This window comes from Channa argus, chromosome 7, assembly GCF_033026475.1.
Source record: "Channa argus isolate prfri chromosome 7, Channa argus male v1.0, whole genome shotgun sequence".
In the NCBI taxonomy this organism is placed as follows: Eukaryota; Metazoa; Chordata; class Actinopteri; order Anabantiformes; family Channidae; genus Channa; species Channa argus.
This window is the reverse complement of record NC_090203.1, coordinates 438,341-458,732: the sequence shown is the minus strand read 5'-3', so window position 1 is coordinate 458,732 and position 20,392 is coordinate 438,341. Positions and strand designations below refer to the sequence as shown.

General features: G+C 40.3%; 2 protein-coding genes across 4 annotated transcripts; both read left to right on the top strand.

Annotated features, from left to right (window-relative positions):
- The first annotated feature begins 1,327 nt into the window (after positions 1-1,327).
- On the top strand, positions 1,328-7,442 carry LOC137130698 (sialoadhesin-like). 3 transcript variants are annotated; one of them, XM_067511179.1, is made up of 7 exons: positions 1,328-1,474; positions 2,307-2,693; positions 2,777-3,037; positions 4,101-4,188; positions 4,626-4,683; positions 5,197-5,330; positions 6,327-7,442. In XM_067511179.1, the coding sequence occupies exons 1-7, from the start codon at positions 1,423-1,425 to the stop codon at positions 6,382-6,384; spliced, it is 1,038 nt and encodes a 345-aa protein (XP_067367280.1). In that variant the 5' UTR covers positions 1,328-1,422; the 3' UTR covers positions 6,385-7,442. The 3 variants fall into 3 exon arrangements, 2 of the variants coding, with proteins under 2 accessions (XP_067367280.1, XP_067367281.1); XR_010914878.1 differs by lacking the exons at positions 4,626-4,683; positions 5,197-5,330; positions 6,327-7,442 and adding exons at positions 3,235-3,344; positions 3,507-3,650; XM_067511180.1 differs by lacking the exons at positions 4,626-4,683; positions 5,197-5,330; positions 6,327-7,442 and adding an exon at positions 3,235-3,344 and having other exon boundaries at positions 3,507-4,188.
- A 133-nt stretch (positions 7,443-7,575) lies between these two features.
- On the top strand, positions 7,576-18,537 carry LOC137130699 (metaxin-1-like). Its single transcript, XM_067511181.1, has 8 exons — positions 7,576-7,714; positions 11,483-11,552; positions 11,639-11,718; positions 13,216-13,308; positions 13,388-13,570; positions 17,154-17,230; positions 17,378-17,535; positions 18,185-18,537. The coding sequence occupies exons 1-8, from the start codon at positions 7,634-7,636 to the stop codon at positions 18,400-18,402; spliced, it is 960 nt and encodes a 319-aa protein (XP_067367282.1). The 5' UTR covers positions 7,576-7,633; the 3' UTR covers positions 18,403-18,537.
- Positions 18,538-20,392: the final 1,855 nt, after the last annotated feature.

The following is a 20,392-nucleotide window of genomic DNA, read 5'->3' as shown; positions in this document are numbered from 1 at the left end:
TTTATTATCATGCAAGAGAGAAGTACATCAACAGAGTTTCAAGCCTTCATCCTATGCAGTTCTAAACGTCACACATCACACATGTCGAAACACACCCTCAGGCTACTGCTCACAGCCCTTTTCTCCTTTTTTGGAAACCTTTTCCCTTTTCAGCACTTTGATAAGCACCTGTGAGCATGGAGTGACTCTGGGTCACTACAGTGTGGGATGGTCTGCTGTTAGACAATAACTGACCTTGGAGCAGTTCTGCAAACACTTCAAGACAAAACATCGATATGAGACAAATTTGAACAACATTTTAAACATCCTTCAAAAGTACACTGAGTACAGGTTGCCTTTACAACTAGGTAAAAATCTATTCTATTAAAATGTAATAATGTAATCATACTTGATTTTCCATCACAGTTCTGCTTGTGTCCTACAGACTTGCTATGTTTCCACCTTTTGGACCTCACTTGTTTGCACCTGGTCTGTTTAGCTGCAGTGTGTTCAGGGCTTCCGTAGTTCCCAATAATTTGTGTTTATGTATGATGGAGCTATAGGCATCTAAGGTTTTAAACCAGGGGAGCTGAGAGACTGGTACTGACCCAAAGATGTCTGCAACACCTTGGTTCTTTTTTTTTTTTTTTTGGTTTCTGTTTTAGAGTGAATATTATTAGACAGGTCTGACATTTCTTTAGGCTTTTTTTCTTCACACAGTAAAGGCTTCGGCATCTGAGCCCAGTTCTCATCATTATCACCAGGTTGGATCAGAACCCTGCTTTAGTCTAACTATTAGGATTTATAATCCAGGTCAGAAGATAAAAAAAAAAACAATTTTATTTTGATAAACGATGATGTTTTGGTGCTGAAAGGAGAAAACTGGACATTGAGGCTGTGATGGTCGGTGTGATTTGGTGACAACTGATCCAGGTCTTTCCTGGTCTCGATCAGCTGGTGCTGACAGTGACACCAAACACTGACGGTTGACAGAAAAATAACTTACAGAAAAAACAACAGACAGAGGACATTTTTGAACAAGTACTCGGGTACTGAACTGTTATCATCTGCCCCATCTGTGACTGGGCAGCTGTCAGCATGACGGGAGCAGATTTTACTGCTCATTCTTATCTAAAATCTTTTATCTGCACATGCTCATTAGTCCATCTGCCAACTGCTGGGGCATTACTGCAGGATTTTGAAAAGGTTTCTTCATAGTTCCTTTAGTGTTCAGTGTTCTAAAAGTGTTCTTTTAGAGAAGTAACAGTGGAAGAAAACAGAAGTGAGTTGGTAAAAGAGGAGTTCCCGAAAAAAGAAATAAGAAACGGGGAAGTCAATGTCAACACAGGATGCTTCCTGCATCATGTCACATTGTCCCGCTTTAACTTTTGAATCACTTGCAGAAGAAAACAACACCTGCGAAGACTTGGCTCAACAACAAGGATGGCAGGTTGGGACAGAGAGAATCTCTGCAGCTTCATGTTCCTCATGGCAGGTAAAACTTAAACAGGCTTCACCTGTTTCTTAGGAAGTCATTTTATTTCCACTTTTGAGTCCAGAAAATTAAAAAAAAACAAAGTGTAAAGAAAGTAGCTAAATAAAAAAAGGAAATGTGGCACAGACTCAGCTGCTGAGGTTTACTAAAAGGGCAAATACTGCTATAGCACAGAAGTATTCTCAGCAAAAATGTACTTGCAGTACCAAAGACAAAGCCCTAAATCTGCAGGATAATTTGGAGTATTGCTGCATTAATGTGTTGACCGTGTTGTTTATAGTGAAGGTGGAGCTGATGTTAGTGACTTTGTGCTTCTTCTTCTTTAATCTGTTGGTGTTGAATAATTCTGATCATGTGTCATGATAAATTTGGCACAGACAGGTTCTTTCTCACAATAGAAAGACTCCAACACAACTGTTTCATTATGTGTTCGCTTTGTGTAAAAAGAGAAAAATTCCGTTGGCCAGCACTTCATCTGGTGTGAAACAGATACTTTGAACAAAACAAATGTCATTATAACATGATATATCTAACCCTGAAGGTGACGCAGCAGGTCTGTCTCCATCAGGGGTGTTCCTGTCTTTGTTCATATAACAGCTCCACAGTTTTAACATTGCCTGGATTAAACACTTAAGAAGTGCTCAAAACATGCAAAGCAAGTATTGATAGGACAGGGGCAGTTCAGCTTCCAGTCACACCAAAGCTAGTCATGGATCCATTTTTGCGGAGACTCCAGTATGAACATCACAAATAGTGCAAATGTATTTAAACCTCGAACATAAGTTTAATACAGGAAGTAACTTCTGCTATTTCTGTTGCGTTTTACAACCAGGTCTGGTTCCAGGTGTTGTAGTTCAAAACGTTACATATCCAGATCCTGTCTGTGCTGTAAAAGGATCGACCGTCACCCTCCCCTGCACATTCAAACCACTTGGGTTTATCACAGATTCAACAGGAAGACACCTCTTACTGCAGGTCATCAAAGTCCGCTGGTGCCAGAACCATCAAATCTGTCAGGGCACCACCCCGTCTGTGTACGACAGTCAGTCACAGAACAACAACCCTCGTTACGAATACCTGGGAGACCTGAAGGGAAACTGCACTTTACAGATCAGAGATTTACAGAAGGAAGATGAAGCAACTCTTCGCTTCAGAATGGAAATGAATCATATTGCCGGGCATTTTACTGAGAAGTCAGGAGTGAATGTCACAGTTGTTGGTGAGGGAACATCTTCTAATTCTGATGCAAACAATATATATGTATAATATTAAAGTGAAAATTAACAAACAGCTTTATTTCAGATAACACCACACTGAGAATTAACAGTTCCAAAAATGAGACACAGCTTAGAAGTGGTCAAACAGTGTCACTGCTCTGCACCTCCACCTGCTCCTTCCACCAACTGGAGGTCATCTGGTACAGAGATGACCAAGCCCTCTCAGAGTCTGGCCCTGCCCTCTGTCTTGGCCCCTTGACTGCAAAGGATTCTGGGAACTATAGCTGTGCTTTGAAGACCAACATTAACACACGCTCTCAGCCCCACAGCCTGTTCGTGAATGAAGGTCAGTTCAGTTTCAGACTGATTTGAAATATCCCTGTGAAATTCGTATCAGACATGGTGTCAAATTGATTATGCTGAATTCAAATTTGAATTTGGTGAAAAGCTGCTAGATTAACCTTGTCTTTGTTAATCCCCTTCACACATAATTTAGCACACTGTCTTTCTGTCCTAGTCCACTTGTAATTTTGTCTTTTGCAGTCTTTGACACTGTGAAACATCAGATCCTCCTGTCCCCACTCTCTGACTTGAGCAGCTCTTGTACAGCTCTGGCCTGGCTCAGGTCCTACTTATGTGGACAAACCTTCAAGGTATCTTGACAGTGGCATGTTTCTAACTCTCACAGCCTCTCCACTGGTGTGCTGCATGGCTCAGTTCTTGGTCCTCTTGTTTTTTCAATCTACACCACATCACTGGGTTTTATCATCCACTCACATAGTTTTTCCTAACACTGCTATGCTGATGACACACAGCTTTTCCTGTCCTTTCTACTGGATGACTTCACTGTCGCTCTGGCATCTCTCCTTGGATGAGAGAAAGATATCTTCAACTCAACCTCTCCAACACAGAAGTTCTAGTCTTCCCAGCCAGACCTTCAATACAACACACCTTCATGGGTGGGCACTGAAACAAACTGGAGACCTGTCCGGGGTGGACCTCGTCTGTAACCCAATGACAGCTGGGATGGCCTCCAGCCCCCCATGAATTTGAAGAGGACAAGGGGTTAAAAATACTGGATGGAATATGTTTATTTATTTTAAAGCATTTTTTTAATGGCAATTGTCAAACACCTGATTCATTGTTTATTCTTCAGATTTGACTGAAGTGTTTTTACACTAGTTTTTTACCACTAGTTTTACAGCAGCAGTTTAATTTTCAGGTGCTGTGACATCAACACAGACTTGGTGTGGATGTTAGTAACTGCAGAATGAAAAGGTTTTCAGCTAGAATCTATACACAGTCTATCATTACAGGTCCAATAAGCTTCCTGCTATCGTTTTCTCAGAGTACAAAAGTTATTTAGTAAAAACAAAGTTGTCTTTATACAAGTATTATGTGTTTTACAGGAAATAATGACCTGATGATAGTTGGTGTGGTGTTTGCGGTCCTGCTGGCTTTGAGTGCTCTCATACTGAGCGTCTTTTTCATCAAAAGGTACTTTATTAAACCTGTTGGACTTTCTGCTGTGTTTTTAGAAACTGCTGTTAGTTTTCCCTGGTATCTACAGTCATGTGCAAAAGTTATTTTAAAATGCCAAAAAGAGCAAAATAAAGAGTTGTTTTAATTATATTATTTATTGAACAAGTAACAGATGTTTCTTCATCAGAAATTAAAGAAAGATTAAAGAAAAGAATTTAAAGAATTAAATTTCTTCTTTCTTCTTCACTTGTACTGTATGTCAACTTCCTGCTGTTTTTTTAAAAGTTACCCAGCAACAACTCTATGCAGATAGACTGAAGATAACATTGACACTGATCGAGAGAAATTCCAGCTTGAAAAGAAATAAAGAACAAAGTTTCCAAAGCTCTGACTACTGCTGTTCCCATACACGAACAAACGCTCTGTCTAAAGTGTGTCTGCTGTGTCAACAGAAAGAAGGCAGCAGAGGAAAAGGATCAGAGAAATGAGGGAGCTAGGGTGGAACTAAAGGTGAGTTAATAGCAGAGGAGATTAAGACAGCGTCTCTCACAGACATACTATGCTAAGCAATGTGACTTGATGTGTGACAGACGAGGCAGAAGCAGATACAGAACCATTTCACTGGGTGCAGTTTTACAAATATTCAGATTTTGTTAGAAAATGCAAAAGAAAATGACTACAAATGGAGATTTACCAACTGCATTTTGAAATAACCTTTGAAGGGCCTAAACTCTTCACCTGTCGGTTGTGTATACCTGTAATTGTTTTTTTTTATTGAACACTGTGTCTTAAGAGGTTGAAAGCTTGTTTGTCTCACAGTTCTTTATCACAGGATTTTGGTCCAATCATTAATTTGAAATTATACTGTTAATTTGTGCTTTTATAAGATGTGTTATTTTCCAAGAGTTGTGAGTGAGTTGAAGGACAGTAAAAACAAATTTAAATAAAGATAAATGAAGTGTTTAAAGTACGTATTTGTGTCCTCCTCCCGCATTTCTTTAGTTGTCTCTGTGTGATTTGCAGAATTGTGATAACATCTACAGCAGTGTCCTGCAGCCTGCTGAGCAGGAGAAGGGAGGTCATCAACAGGACACCAGTCAAGCTGTGGAGGACATCAACTACGTCTCCATACAGTTCCAACACAAGCACAAGACCAGGTTTTTGATTAATTTATACATATATTTGTCAGAGCCTGTACACTATGCAGTTGAATATATGGGGCGTGCAGCAGACAGATATGAACAGCCTCTGTCCCTGGTTTGGATTTTAAATCTGAAGGTACAGCAGAATGGACCCATGCTTCACTCATGGGGATGTACACGATATATCTGTACATGTTGCTTTAAAGATAAGCTAAGAAATTAAACGTTATTAAATTAAACCAGAATAAAACACTAAAATAAATTGAGAAAATTACAACTTGAGAAAAAATTGTCAAAAACAACTGAGATTTAGATTTGTCTAATCTGTCTCAGAAGGAGATGCCAAGTACAGGTTCAGATTCAGATGTCTTTGCAGGACTTATTTTAAACATCCAGAATCAGTTAAAACTGCCTGTAGGGTCAAAACCTCTTGCCATGATTCTTTTGTTGCACTCTGTTCTTCAGTGAACTGCCCTCTAACCAGTCTGTCTGATTTCTTTTGGACTCTTGGTTTCTCATATGGGACAAAAAACATCTGCATAGTAACTCATAACTGTGATCTCTCAATGCTGCGCTACCAAGACAAGCCTAAAGCTATGTTTACAAGCCATCCTGAAAAGAACCGTCACAAAAATATCTGGAGTCTTTTGTGAATGTTCAATGGGTGTTTCAAGTTCAACAAGACAAAAACTTTCATTCCAGTCATCACATTCATTACACAACTTTTCCTCTGTGCTCATTTGATGCCACCGACCACCTAAAAAACACATACTGGGCAAGAGTGGAGGAAAAGGCTTCACTACTGCTTCCATGTTGCCGCAGATCTGAATTTTTATCTGTACGTGTTGTCTGGTGGCTTTGGAAAGACTCTGACCTACTGGAGACATTCCCAACTTTCCTGATGAAGACTTCTGTCACTGCTTTCAAGCCTCTGACACAGACAAGTGTACATGCACATATTCAATGTTTACACAAGTTTTAATGGATTTATTGTCTGTTTTCTTGTTTTAGGTGTGTGAAAGAGGCAGAGGACACCGTCATCTACACTTCTTTAGCCAATAAAGGCTGAAGTCACGTCTCCTTCCTGTCCCACAGCAAAATGAAGGGACGTCCCCTTTTTGTATTCGTCCTTCCGTTATTTCCATAAGATTCAACTGTGTCAGTCTGGATCTGTGAGTGTGTTTTTCAGTCACATTTTTTTAAAATTTTGATCACCTGCTGTAAGTGTCGGTTTCTAGAAAAAGCGAGAAAGTTAATTAGCAACAATCCTAATTATTTTACTTTATTTAACCAGGTAGAAGTTAATTTCCTTTTTATCAGGGTGGTCCCAGTGCTACACATGTCTGACAAAATGAACATGAACAGCAAGTTAAAGCCTAGGTTAGTGTGTTTAACATGAACAAGCAGCAAAACAAAGTGACTGAAAAACAAATGTTTTTTTTTTGGTAAAAAAAATGCTTCAACTTTGTTCACAATGTTGTCAGACACAAACAGGTGTGATACTTCGACTTCAGAGACAAATAAAGAGCCAATTATCAGGTTGATCAGATGGAATTTAAGTAATACTTGAATATTTTCTGTCTGTTTATTAATGGCTACAAAGAAGAAAATGAGAGAAATTTCATAAAAACACAAAATTATAACAAATTATCAGAATTTAGAAAAGAACCAGAGACCACACCTAAAGATCCAGCAGCTGTGACTGTTGTAAAACTGTGACTCCTTGTATTAAATATTCCCTTATATACAGTGACTCTACTATTTGCTTCTCTTTAGTCTCTGTATTCTGCAAATACCACTGCTGCTACTTCAAAATTTGATACTACTACCTCTGAAGCCTTTTTTAAAATCTATTTAAGGTGAGTGGTTAAAAAGTAAATGTGTCCACAGTAAAAGTTTACATTGCAGTTTGTGCTTGATAAAATTCTATAAATGTCAGGAATTCTACTGGGGCATTTTTTTCTTTTTACATATGGACTGCACCTGTATCAGAAATCTATGCAAAATCTGTTTGTCCCAATTAAAACAAGAAACTCTGTAACTGAGCAACACAGTGTCACATAAAAATGCACAATAGCAAGAAATAGCACAATATGTTGACTCCAGTGATTCCCAGACCAGAAAAAGATCACATTAAGTGGCTATTTGTTTAGTATTTAACACTGTGATTTTAAAACTTTGAGTGAGGTTTGTGAGTACTTCCATCAACTCATATCACCTGGAAACAGATTTTAGCTTGAAACCAGCTTTTATTATGGTAGTGCACGTTAACGGCGGCGCTGTCTTTCCGGTGTGGAAGGTCAACGTTCCGACTAAAGATGGCGACGCCGGACGAGTTGTTTTGCTGGGAAGGAGACTGGGGTTTGCCATCCGTCAGTACCGACTGTCTGGTGGTTCTGGTGGGTCTCCATTCACACCGACACCGACCAGGTCCACTGGCTGTTTCTTTGTTTCATATATACACACACAGACAAGGGCTGAACTGCTTGGTAGCTGTTGCTAACGTTAAGATGCTAACGGCTACATAAATGTTAGGTTGCCACCCCGCATTCGTTCTGGATACAGAGATTACAATTGGCTTCTCTAATAGTCAATTAACCACTCGTTTAAAATACTTACAGATGTTTTGTTGATATTTTCAGAGTCCCCAGAGATTTTTCTAGCCAACTGGAAGACAAAATATTTGTCTAAATTAATATATTAATTTAATTGCTGCTCGAAAAGAACGCGTTTACACGTGTTTCCCCTTGTTCAGGACTTTGATTGGCCGGTACCTGTGTTCAGAAACGGAGTAGTAGTACTGTTTGGTAAACTAGTTAAAATATTTTAATGTTTGTGTGAAATGAACATTTTATAAAGCAGAAGGTTAGAAAAATCTTTGTTGATTTTAATAACACAGAAAACTGAAGGTGATTTCAAAGCAGCTGTAGTGTAGATTTTATAGAAACCGAATATTACTGCTGTTAAACGAATGTTTACTGAGACATGATGCGCAAATCGGGGCTAAATTAATGAATAAAATTAATGCTAAATTTGAGCCGTTTTACTGGTCAAACTGTGTGTGTTTTTTTTTTAAATATTGTAAACATTGAGAGGTTTAAGAGTAATGTCCTCATTGAACCACAGCTGCATTTTTCCATTTATCAGCATAAAAATGATGAAGAGCTTATAAAATTAAATAGCAATTAATCAGTTATTGATTTGTTTACTGACAGAAAACCAAGAAGTTTTTGTATTTGCAAGTCAATTTTAAACAATGTAAAATATTTTATGCATCTTGCTTCTGAAACATAGGAGTATATTTTTTCCCTGTGATTATCTTAATTATATCAGAAAACTGTGTTGATGGAGGAGAAAGATACCCTGAAAATGTGATTTAATATTTGTCATTGTGAATTGTTACAAACATATTGTGCTGATTGATCCAGAATTAAAATAATTTGTTCACATATAATGTTAATAAAATTATCTTCACCGCAACCTACAATAGTAAAACTACTCACACGTTAATGCAGCCGTCATGCGAACATTTTTCCTGCTCTGGGTGTTCAGACTTTATCATCCCAATATTGCAACTTCGTTTTATTCATTTTCTCACTTTTCTTTGAGAACTTATTGCATTTGATATCACAGTCTTTAACAGACTGTTTGTTACACATTCTTTTCAGTAACTCATTTTAATTTACTGCAAAACAACTGTGTTTTTACACAGCAGCAGAAAAGGAAAGAAAAATTCTGGAGTGGACTTTGTATGAAACTTTCAGTTTGACTAATTTAACTGTAACAGCAGTTCTGTATGAAAATTAACCTGATGAGTGACTCACCAGCCCAGGTGAGTCCAGAGGATTTTAAAAATCAGCTTGAAGTTGAACTGGTTAAAGTGGGAAAGTGCTGAATGAAGCTGACTGAAACATCTGGCTTAAATCAGACAAACAGAAGCTGTTTTGTTTCCAGACCAGCAGTAGATTCAGCTTCCCGCAGAGCTTTGGAAAAACCAGCAGCTCAGAGTTTTCCAACCCAGACTGCACTGCTGCTCAACTCTCACATCTCGGTCCAACACAAACATGTTCCAAGTCAGGTTTAATCAGTCACTGAAGCACTTCAGCCCTCCGCATGGTGTACAGGCAGGATCCCCACATCAGTCATGGAAACACAGTCTGTCTGCAGGGTCAGAGCCTCTGGGTGGTCACAAGTCAACTGTTTCAACCACGGCTTTAATTTACAACCCGATTTCAATGTTGATGAAACAAATCTGCTTTTAGCAATAGTGTAGAAAGTTATCAGATTTTCTTTTTACTTCGGTGAAAGTATTAATAGCACACTACAGAAAATCCTGCATAGAAAATGTTACATAAATATACATGTTTGTACGTTCCTGTGAAAGCCACGTTACAACAATAACACATATTTAAATATTTTAAATAATGTTGGAATAATAACAGGCATTTTCTAACTTTAATATTAATAGATTTTGACTTCACTGAAATTTCATCATGTAACTTTTTAAACTGTTAACTGTTGTAGGAAATATCAATAATCAGTGTTGGGCTGAAATCTCAGGATCAAACAACAGTGGAAGAAAAGGTAGAAAAGGAGAGGTGGTCTCAGGTGCGCATGTAGCTGAGGTGAAAGTAGCACCTCATTGTGGTTAACGAGCTGTTACTGTTGGAAAGATTGAAAGTTGATGAAGTGTATTTTCCTGCAGCATGACGTCTGCAGCTGAGTTGTTATTGGAGGATTTTAACTGAGAAGCTCACAGCTGGCAGGACACCATAATGACTCGGTCTGTTAACGTTACATAACTGAAGCTTTTACACACATTTCTCTGTCACAGATTTTTGGTTGTTTTATTATCTGGATATAGCAGGAGCTCCTCGGCCTCAATCGCCTAATAAATGAGTTCATTATAAAAATAATTGAGCTCTGTCTCTCTCAGATGTTGAAACACAAGAACATTTTCAATCTGTTAGAACCTCACGTCTTCACAATAATTTCTTCTGCTCGGCGATGTCATAAACAGGAGATCTTTTTGTAGACCAGTCTGACAAAATCATTTACTTCAGTTTTTCTAAGATCATTAACTCATAAAAAGAAGCAACAAGATATGTGGATAATCAGCTTCTTTTCATGTGAAGTCTGAAGAAAGGTAGAAAACTTGTTCCCAGCCTTTTGTTTAGCTATTGTGTCCAGTTTCATCCTCAGCCGACAGTGGAACATCACCTACTGTCACTGGAATATTCATTTAGAGCATCTTAATGATTTTCGTCCCTTTCCCCTCTTCACATGACTTCCTGCAGCCTGAACCTACAGCTCTGCAGGTTCAGATTTTTATTCTGAATAAAGCTTTACCGCAAAAGGGGAATGGGAGCCTGATGTGGTGATTATTAAGGACGTCTATTGTGTTGATCAAGTCTGACTTGAAGTGAAGAAGTCTGACTTCTCAAACCAAGTCATAAATCTACACAGCCATTTGAGGTTGTGATGCTGGACAAAACGTTCTCACACTGATGTTTTCAAAATGTGTCCACAAGCTGAAAGCCATGTGTGCGCACACAGACACACACACTTGTCTGTCACTTGCTTTGTGGAACAAACGTTTTCACTTTCATCAAACTGACTTCATGGCTGCAGATTTATGAGGAAATTCTTTCTCATTTTCTTCCTGGTTGTAAAAGTTGAACAAGGCTTTTGACTCAGAATCTTTTTATTTTTTTATTTCCAGAAGAACTGAGTCATTTCAAGCTTTTACTGTAGGAGCCCCAAACTGCACATAGAAGCTTAGCTCTGTCACCTTTCTACCAATGTAACACACAAACTCACACACACACATAGATGTATATTTGTTTTCTGGCAGACAGTACAAAAAAAGGTGGGTGTGGGCAGCTGTGGCTCAGTTGTTAAGGCAGTAGGCATGGTTCTATCCCCGGTCCCAGCTACGTGTTGAAGTGTCCCTGGGCAAGACTGTGAACACCAAGTTGCTCCTGGTGGGTCAGGTGAGCGCCTTGCATGGCAGCCACCACCAGTGGTGTGTGAGCGTATGAATGAGAAGCTACATTGTAAAGTGCTTTGGATAAAAGCGCTTTATAAGCAGCCATTTACCACTTAAAAAGCTAATGTACTACACAAATTGTCAGTCATTGAGACATGATTGTGTTGTGTCTCTGCAGGCCTACGCTCAGTTTGCAGGAGCTCCTCTAAAACTGCGGAAGATGTCCAACCCGTGGAGAAGTCCTAGTGGTGAGACACGTCTTTATTAACCCTGCAGACACATTCATTCTGCAGCACTCCAACAAGAAGCTGATTGTGTGTTTTCCACTATAAAGGATCTCTTCCTGCTCTGAGGATACATCAGAAAGAAACTCTGTCAAGACCCTCTGATATTATCATCCACCTAAGAAAACAGGTAACCTAAGAGGATACATATTGTAAGTAAAAACTGAGAGACAGCTGTTCTTTTACTTAATACATATCACTTTCAGCTGTGTGGTGTCAGTTCTGCCCTCTGTGGAGAGCACACAGCAGTGCCCCAGTACAGTGTGTTTTCAGTGGAACTGGACCAGTATGTGTAAGTGAGTATTTGTGGGGTGGGGTGGTGGGGCCTCTGTCAGACCTCTGAGCTCTGCAGCCAACTGGAAAAAGTCATTAAACAACAGGAAGCTACAGCCACAGACACATTCCAGGAGAGCTGATAATTCTCCTTAAGCAAGAAAACAGAAGCCGTCTTTCTGGTGGAACAGTGGACCATTAAATCTACACTGTGACTGTAAACCTGAACTATCAGGAACCTGTCACTTCCACAAACACAAATCAGTAGTGGAAAGAGGCTAAACTTTATAAGAGTGTAAACTAGAGGAAGTTGTTGTTATTAAACAGTCTGTTTTTATCCAAAAAACACCCTGAAAGCATTTTTGAGTTTTCACACTGGCTACTGTTTGAATTTTTATCTCTATAAACTTTGTCAGTTTCACGTTTGTGAGAGTCAGGAACTTCAAGAACCCTGCTCCTTCTCTCTGAAACAACACAGACTGTCTGCTGTGAAGTCCAGTGACCTTCAGCTGGAGTTTTCCTTCAGCACCCCCCCCCCCCCTTCTCAGCATTATTTACATCTATGAGAAAGTTGTTGCCCTCCCCCCAGCACCAACAGGCAGCTGGAAGGCATTACCCAGCATGCTTGTTGCCTCCAAGCTGTGGTAGGTTGGTCAGAATACATATCGATTGGAGGGCTGCCAAAGAAGTTTCATGCTCTGCTGAGAGTTAACTTTTCTAAAGTCAAACTTTTTTTGTGTTTTCATCAATCTGTTGGGCTTCGACTTCAGTCTGCACCTCATGTTCAACAACAATGTGGGTCTTAAGGAGTTAAGATTCTGGTCCAGCTCACCAAGTGGCAGGATCATATCATACTCACACCTGGGTTTGACTTTTGATGCTGGCCTAGAGGAGACCCACTATCAAATCTTCATGATCCAGATTTATGTCACATTTGGTGTTTCACAGAAGAGTTTAAATATTATGTTTCACTTCAAGTTACCCTGAAGGTAAAGTCAAAACTGCAAATTTTATGGCATTTCAATCTTAACAAATTGTTAAAAAGAATAAAGAGGTGTGTGCCCACTTTCAGCCTGTTTAGGTCGCTTCACTGTTCCTACTGGTGGTGCAAATGCAAACAGAAAAAAGTCCTTGAAGGTGTGTAGATCTTGGGGGAGCTGCCCAGTGGATGGCCCTAAAACTTGTTTGTTCTAAAAGTGTCTATTATTATATAACACAGAAAAAGGGCTGTAGAATTTTGTCTCCAGCTAATTTTTAAATGAACAACCTGACAACACTCAGTGATCAATCAAGTAAGAAAGTGGGAGCTGCTGAGAGTCTGTTTCCTTTATGAAATCTGATTTGTGTTTTTCAGAAATACAATGCCGACTATGACCTATCGGCAAAGGAAGGAGCCGACAGCCTGGCCTTCATCTCTCTGATGGAGGAGAAGCTTATGCCTGCTCTTGTAAGAGGAAACTTGATGTGAAACATTCAGATATAAAATTTTCTTTCCCTGTATTGAATATGGGTCTTTTGTTCCATAGATCTATGTGTTTTGGATCGAGCCGAAGAACTACGTGGATGTGACTCGCCGCTGGTATGCCGAGCACATGCCATTTCCCTTGAACTTCTTCCTACCTGGACGGATGCAGCGTCGGCAGATGGAAAAACTGCGACTGCTGCGGGGAGATGAGAGCCTGGAGGCCGGAGAGGAGGTGGAGAAGGAGGTGAGTGCACAAAAGAAAGATCACATTCTTACACACAAAACCACTGTGTGTAAGCAGCACGTTATTTGTTTTGATCTGAGGAAACAAATCTGACTTGAATTATCAGTCGTTTGGTCAAAGTAACACTAGAACATGCAGCAGCTCAACAGTCTTTTATCTTGTACAGAAAAATAATTTCCATTTCCATGTGTTCACGCAGTTTCTTGAAGTGGCTGGAACAACTTTTCGAGGGGAAAGGAAAACTCTCTTTGGTTAATCATTCTCTTGGAAAAACTGCTGGCATGGAACGATCCATCCGCTTAGAAAAAAAAGGTCAAAGATCAGACATCGTTCATGGAAATTACTTAGGAAAAATTTGTTCCAGTTGGCACAAAAAGGTTTAAGATGTCTTTTAAATAATGAATGAAAACTAAAGTTCGCATTCGTTTTTATTTCCTCTGTGCTAACTGGGTTTTAGATGCTTTCAACTATAAAACTGAGTTTTGAGCCTGATGGATCAGTGGTAAAGAATTGGGTTGGGATGCAGAAGGCCATGTGTTTGAATCCCACTCCGCAAGGTGTGGCCCCACCCAGCCACCAAGGGCCACCTTGGTGCCGGTCCCGAGCCTGAATAATAAAAGAGGGTTGCAGGAGGAAGGGCATCCGGCATAAAAACTCATGCCACAGTGGAACATAAAGGTTTTTGGTCCCCTGAAGGGGCCGAAAGCCGCTGATCTTTTGACACCTGCACATCTACAAGTAGAAACCATTTGGGCTCGAAGAGAAAGGAAATGCTGGGGAAACAAAATTCAATTTAATTCAATGAACTTTGCCAATTCACAACAAAGTCATCTCAAGGCACTTTACAGAATAAAGTCAAAACTATAAAGATGTGTAGAGAGAACCTAACAATTCCCCCTTGAGCAAGCCCTAGACAACAGTGGAGAGGAAAAACTCTCTTTAACAGAAGAAACCTCCCGCAGAACCAGGCTCAGGGTAGGTGGCCATCTGCTTTGACCGGTTGGGGTGAGTGAAAAGTGATGACAGAAAAGAACAACAAAAGCAACAACAAGACATCAGGCAGCTTGGTAGGACCAGTAGCTGCACAATGGAAAACACACAGCTCCAAAGCCGGGGACACCTGCAGAAAGGGACAGAGAGAGACGGACAGAGAAGGACAAAGACAACTACGGGAGAAAACACACAGATTTAATGTCATACAGTGGTGACAATTGTGGGGTGAGAGGAGAGAGGGTCAAGAGGAGGAAAGGACCTCAGTGCATTGGGGGGTGGGTCCCCCAGCAGTCTAAGCCTATAGCAGCATGACTATAACTAGGTACAGTATAAGCTTTATCAAAGACGAAGGTTTTCACCTTAGACTTAAAAGTAGAGAGGGTATCTGCTTCCCGAATCAGAACTGGGAGCTGGTTCTACAGGAGAGGAACTTGATAGCTAAAGGCTCTGCCTCCCATTCTACCTTTGGAAGTTAGTTACTGAAGGGAGTTACTGGGGCATCCTGAAAGTAGGAAATTACAGTAGTCCAACCTAGAAGTAATTAGGAGTTGAGGGACAGCCAGGCCAGGAAGACAGGGGGCAGAGACCATTCAGACAGGTCAAAAGCTTGATCAGAAGCTGTCAGTGGCTGTGTCAAGGCCTATGGTTTGTCCATGTGATGAGAGTAAAGCAACAAATATTTCCTGAGACCAATGCAAAATTCTCTAGGCAGGGACAAACAATACGGCTATGAAGTTATTGACAATTCAGTATGCCAGGGACAAAATGGAGCTTGAGACTGACAGGCAGGTTGTGTTGAAAAAGGAGCTGAGCCACGGGACAAAGGTCTGAATTTACCAATAAAATTCAACTTTATTTAGATAGTGCCAATTCACAACAAAGTAATCTCAAGACACTTTACAGAAGTCAAGACTATAAAGATGTATAGTGAGAACCCAACAATTCCCCCTTGAGCAAGCCCTAGGCAACAGTAGGGCCTAAGTCCAAGTCCAATGCTCCATTTGCTCTTCCTGAATATTACAGCCTTATTGCTTTTTTTTTCTTAAAGTGTCACCAAAGCAAAAACTGAATACTAAAAAGATCAGAACTCTGGCAAGACTTGGCAACACTTTTTCGGACAAGTTTGTTATATGACCAATACGTTTCGAAGTAATCCTACTTGATCCTTCTGCAGCCTTTGACAATGTGAACGTCAAGATCACCCTGTCCAAACACTCTGACTTGGGCACCTCTTATACATCTTTGTCTGGCCTCAATTATCTAGACAAACCTTATAGGTATTTTGGCATGGACAAGTTTCTAATTCTCATAGCCTGGTGTGCTGCAGGGCTCAGTTCTCGATCCTCTGCTTTTTTCCCCATCTATACCACATCCTTAGGTTCTATCATCCACTCACATGGCTTTTCCTATCACTTCTATGGTGACGACACACAGCTCTTCCTGTCCTTTCCACCAGATGACTGCATTGTTTCATTTTGCATTTCTGTCCATCTCTCTGACATCTCTGCTTGGATGAGAGAGACATTTCAACTCAACCTTTCTAAGATAGATAGATAGATAGATAGATAGATAGATAGATAGATAGATAGATTCAATACAGCACAATATCAACATTGAATCATCAGTGATTGTCCCAACTAAGTCTACCAGGAATCTGAGGATAATAATCAAAGATCAACTGAATGTCACTGACCACATGTCATTTGTCTCTTAGGCAGCAGATTTTCTCTCTACATTATAAATACCAGACCCTACCTTTCTGAATATATAACCCAACTCCAATGGTCATATCTTCTCTCAACTACTGCATTCTCCTGTTGACAGAGCTACCAGAAGCACATTCAAATCCTCCACATGATCTAAAAGCAGCTGCATGTCTCATTTTTATTTAGCCAAGATGGACACACGTCACACCACATTTCACATCTCTGCACTGGCTTCCAGTAGCTGCCTGCATCAGGTTCAAAGCTCTGAATCTCACCTACAGAACGGTCAAGTCAACTGCACCTTCCTACCTAAACTCCCTCCCTACGATCCCTTCCGCCCACTGCACTCTGCCAACGAACAGCTTCTGGTGGTCCCTTCACCACACAGGAAATGATCCCAGTCTGTGGTGAAATAAGCTACCAAACTCTGCACACTCTGCAGTGTCATTCCCAGTATTCAAAAATTTGTTGAAGACAGAACACTTTCTTTGTATAAACTAAACAACAACAAAAAATCCTATCTGTCTCAGTTGGCACTTGTCTTTTAAGACTGAAACATTTCTTCTACTAGCACTTTGATTTAGTGTTTTCTCCCTGAGCTAGATTGTTTTGCTGCTTTGTAATTTGCTTTGAGTAATAGCATCTGCCAAGCAATGGAATATAAATAAAGTGTAGGTAGATGTTTGAGATGCGGTTGTTAGTCTGTGGTAAAAAATAGGTGGACTGATTCAAGACTACACTCATGAATGCTGCTTGAGTTTTATAGAGTCTCTATGCAGATATTCTTGATGTTTTAACCGGACCTTGTTGCTGTTTGCTGACCACTGTGTCAATCAGAAATACAGCTAAAATGTGAAAAATGTTTTTACTATCGTGTTTTTCAGTTGTACCATGATGCTGTAGAGTGTATGAACCTGCTGTCCCAGCGACTCGGCTCACAGAAGTTCTTCTTTGGAGACTCGTAGGTTTATCCAGTCTCGGCTCCACTATTACCAACTGTGGCCTTTGACACTTAGTTACTAAAAAATATTGTGCATGTTTTTCATATATATATGCTTATAATACATGCTTCTCAAGTGTTGTGTGTTGCATGGCTTCTCCTCTGCAGGCCCTCGTCTCTGGATGCTTACGTTTTTGGACACTTGGCACCCATCCTGAAGTCCAAACTGCCAAACGGGAAACTGCAACAGCATTTGAAATCCCTCGACAACCTGACCAACTTCTGCACGAACATCCTGTTGCTATACTTCCCCAGAGATGGCCGAGGTGAGACAACTAGCCCCGACTGGAACTTATTAGCTGCATCTGATTCACTGTAAATGATGAACTCAGATCTGACCGTGTAAACTCTACAGAATAGTTGGTGTTTTTATTTCAGGAGTATAGCATGTTCTCACAAGTTGTCTAAAGACAGGTCAAACTCACCAAAGAATTTGTAGTGTTTTACTTTTAATATTTGAGTACAAAATATTTGAAGGATATTTTGTCTACTCTTTTAGCAGTTTTCATCCCTGAGACATTCTAGAATCAAACTCACAGTTTACCTGCAAAGGGTTTGTATAATGACTTCACACAAACCATCTCTACTAAACAATGTCTGCCTGAGGCATTAACAGATGTGGACTCATGGATGGATTATCCAATGGCTCAGCAGGGGTACAAAGAGGTCTGAGGGTCCCCTGACACAAAACAACAGAGAGAGAGTAGTGTTATTTAAAAACCTTCACGAGAGAAAACAACCACAAAGAAGCACACAATGACCTTTAAAGACACAAAAAAAAAATTTGTAGTTGTATTGTTTGTTTTAGTCCTGAGGTCTCGTATAAGAGGGTTGTGGGCTTATTTTCTGTGCTTAGGGACCATTTTCTCATTATGTTGTTGATCCTCCTCACAATGGGTCCATGTTGTCTTTTAGAGAACTCTAATCAAAAGCCGTTGGTGCAGCATGACAGTGGAGACTTTGATCATGTCCCCAACAAGCGGAGGAAGCAGTTCCTGTCAGCTCTCGTGGCTCTAGGAGCCATGGTGAGCTATGCCTTGTTGACCGGCATGGTGTCAATCCAACACATCCAGCAAGAGGCGCTAGAGGAGCCACCAGACCTGCAGGCCATCGAGGAGGAAGGAGACGGCTGAGGACAACACACAGAGGTCATTGTTATGGACTGAATGGAGCCTGATGTTTTTGGAAAATAATTAGATTTCAGTTGTAATGATCACCAAAGAAAACCACAGTGTAAAATGTACTGAAATAAAACTATCTAAAAATTACTATTCTTCTTCTTTTCCTTTGGGCTGTTCCATTTCAGGGGTCTCTACAGTGAATCATGTGCCTCCACCTAACCCTGTCCTCTGCATCCTCTTCTCTCACACCAACTAACTTCATGTCCTCTCTCACTACATTCAGAAATCTCCACTTTGGTCTTCCTCTACACCAATTGCCTGGCAGGTCCAACCTGCTGGTGCATTGATGCAGACCTCCACCTCTCTAGATTTTCCTCTACCTGCTCCCTGCTCTCACTACAAATCACAATGTCATCTGCAAACATCATAGTCCATGGAGATTCCTGTCTAAACTCATCTGTCAGCCTGTCCATCACCAGAGCAAACAAGAAGGGGCTCAGAGCCGATACTTGATGCAGACCCACCTCCACCTTGAACTCCTCTGTTACACCTACAGCTCACCTCACCACTGTCTTACAGCTCTCATACATGTCCTGCACCACTCTAACATACTTCTCTGCCGGTCCAGATGTCTTCATGCGATACCACAGCTCGTTCTCCTTCAGTGGAAAAATGGTGGTTGGTTTTGGTTTGTGTACAGAATTAAATTTAAGACGGTTGTCTTTGAGAACAGTAACATCTCAAAAACATAACTTGGGTTCTTTTTTTGTTTATTTTTCTATTTAACCCAGCTGTGAAAAAGAAATTCTTTTTCACTATTTCTTTACAAATAAATGAGTTTGTTCTTTTCTCCAGGTTTGTTTTGTTGTGTAGGTTCCTCAAACGTCAGAAACACTGTTCTTAAGATGTTTCTGATAGCTGGTTCCATTTTGGATCTGACTCCAGGTAGATGTTATTTCAGGATTATTTTGTATCCTGCAGGCAAACGAATCCCTTATCCAAAGTTTCTTTGTCATCTGTTTAGTCATTGTTTCCTCTTTGACTCCACGCAATCAGAATGGAAGAAAAGCCTTAGTCCTCAGATTTGTCTGCAGCAATCCAGAATGTTAAAGAACTCTGGAGGTCCTGAAAAGCTGTCACTGGATCATTTTAGAAAGTTCTAGAAGACTTTTTAGGAAGGGTTTAGATGCACACAATGAGGTACTACAGTCCTTTTTAAGAGGGTCTACAGTTACTGTAGGGATTTCTCTACATTTTGGGGGTGTAGGTTAAGAGGTTCAACAGTTCTTGAGGGGAATCTACAAGTTCTAATATAGCCTGATAAGTTTCTAGGATTTTGGAGAAGTTTCTGTTTGTCATTGAGAAAGTTCAAAGATTTAAAGGGACTTTGACTTTCCTGGAGACGGTGCTGGGGTTTGTTAGCGGGATCAACTAAACAGCTCTCACATCTCAATTAGAACTCAGAGAACAGAACTCCTTCTAACAACTTCCTATGATAAAAATCCTGTTATTTCTTGCACTTGCATCTCATGACACAGAAACACTTCTTCTCACAGCACCTTGCTTTAATGTTTGTTCCTTAACTTAGATTTTTGCTGCCTTGTTGCTCACTTTGGATTAAAGCATCTAACAATTAATAAATGTAAATCTTTTTTTAAATGAGGTTGTCTCAAAACTCTTGGATGAGCTGGCTGATGGGTGAAGCTGTGCTGTGTCACCTGGATCCTGCAGGTAGAAACAGAATCATCGGCACTAAACACAATCTTGTGTTTGGACTAGTTTTTGGCTTAATTGCTGTACCTGATGGATATTTAAACACAACATTGTGTGAGGATCTGGGGAACACCCCACCCCGAGCTCCCCTTTTTCGTCTCATATGGCCTTTATGTAAAACGGAAGAGGAGCACAGTGAACATGAAGACGACTGCCTCTTTTTTATTTGCCCACAGTCAAACACCCCCCCCACTCAGAGTCTCCACCCGTCCTGACTGGGTCTGGACCC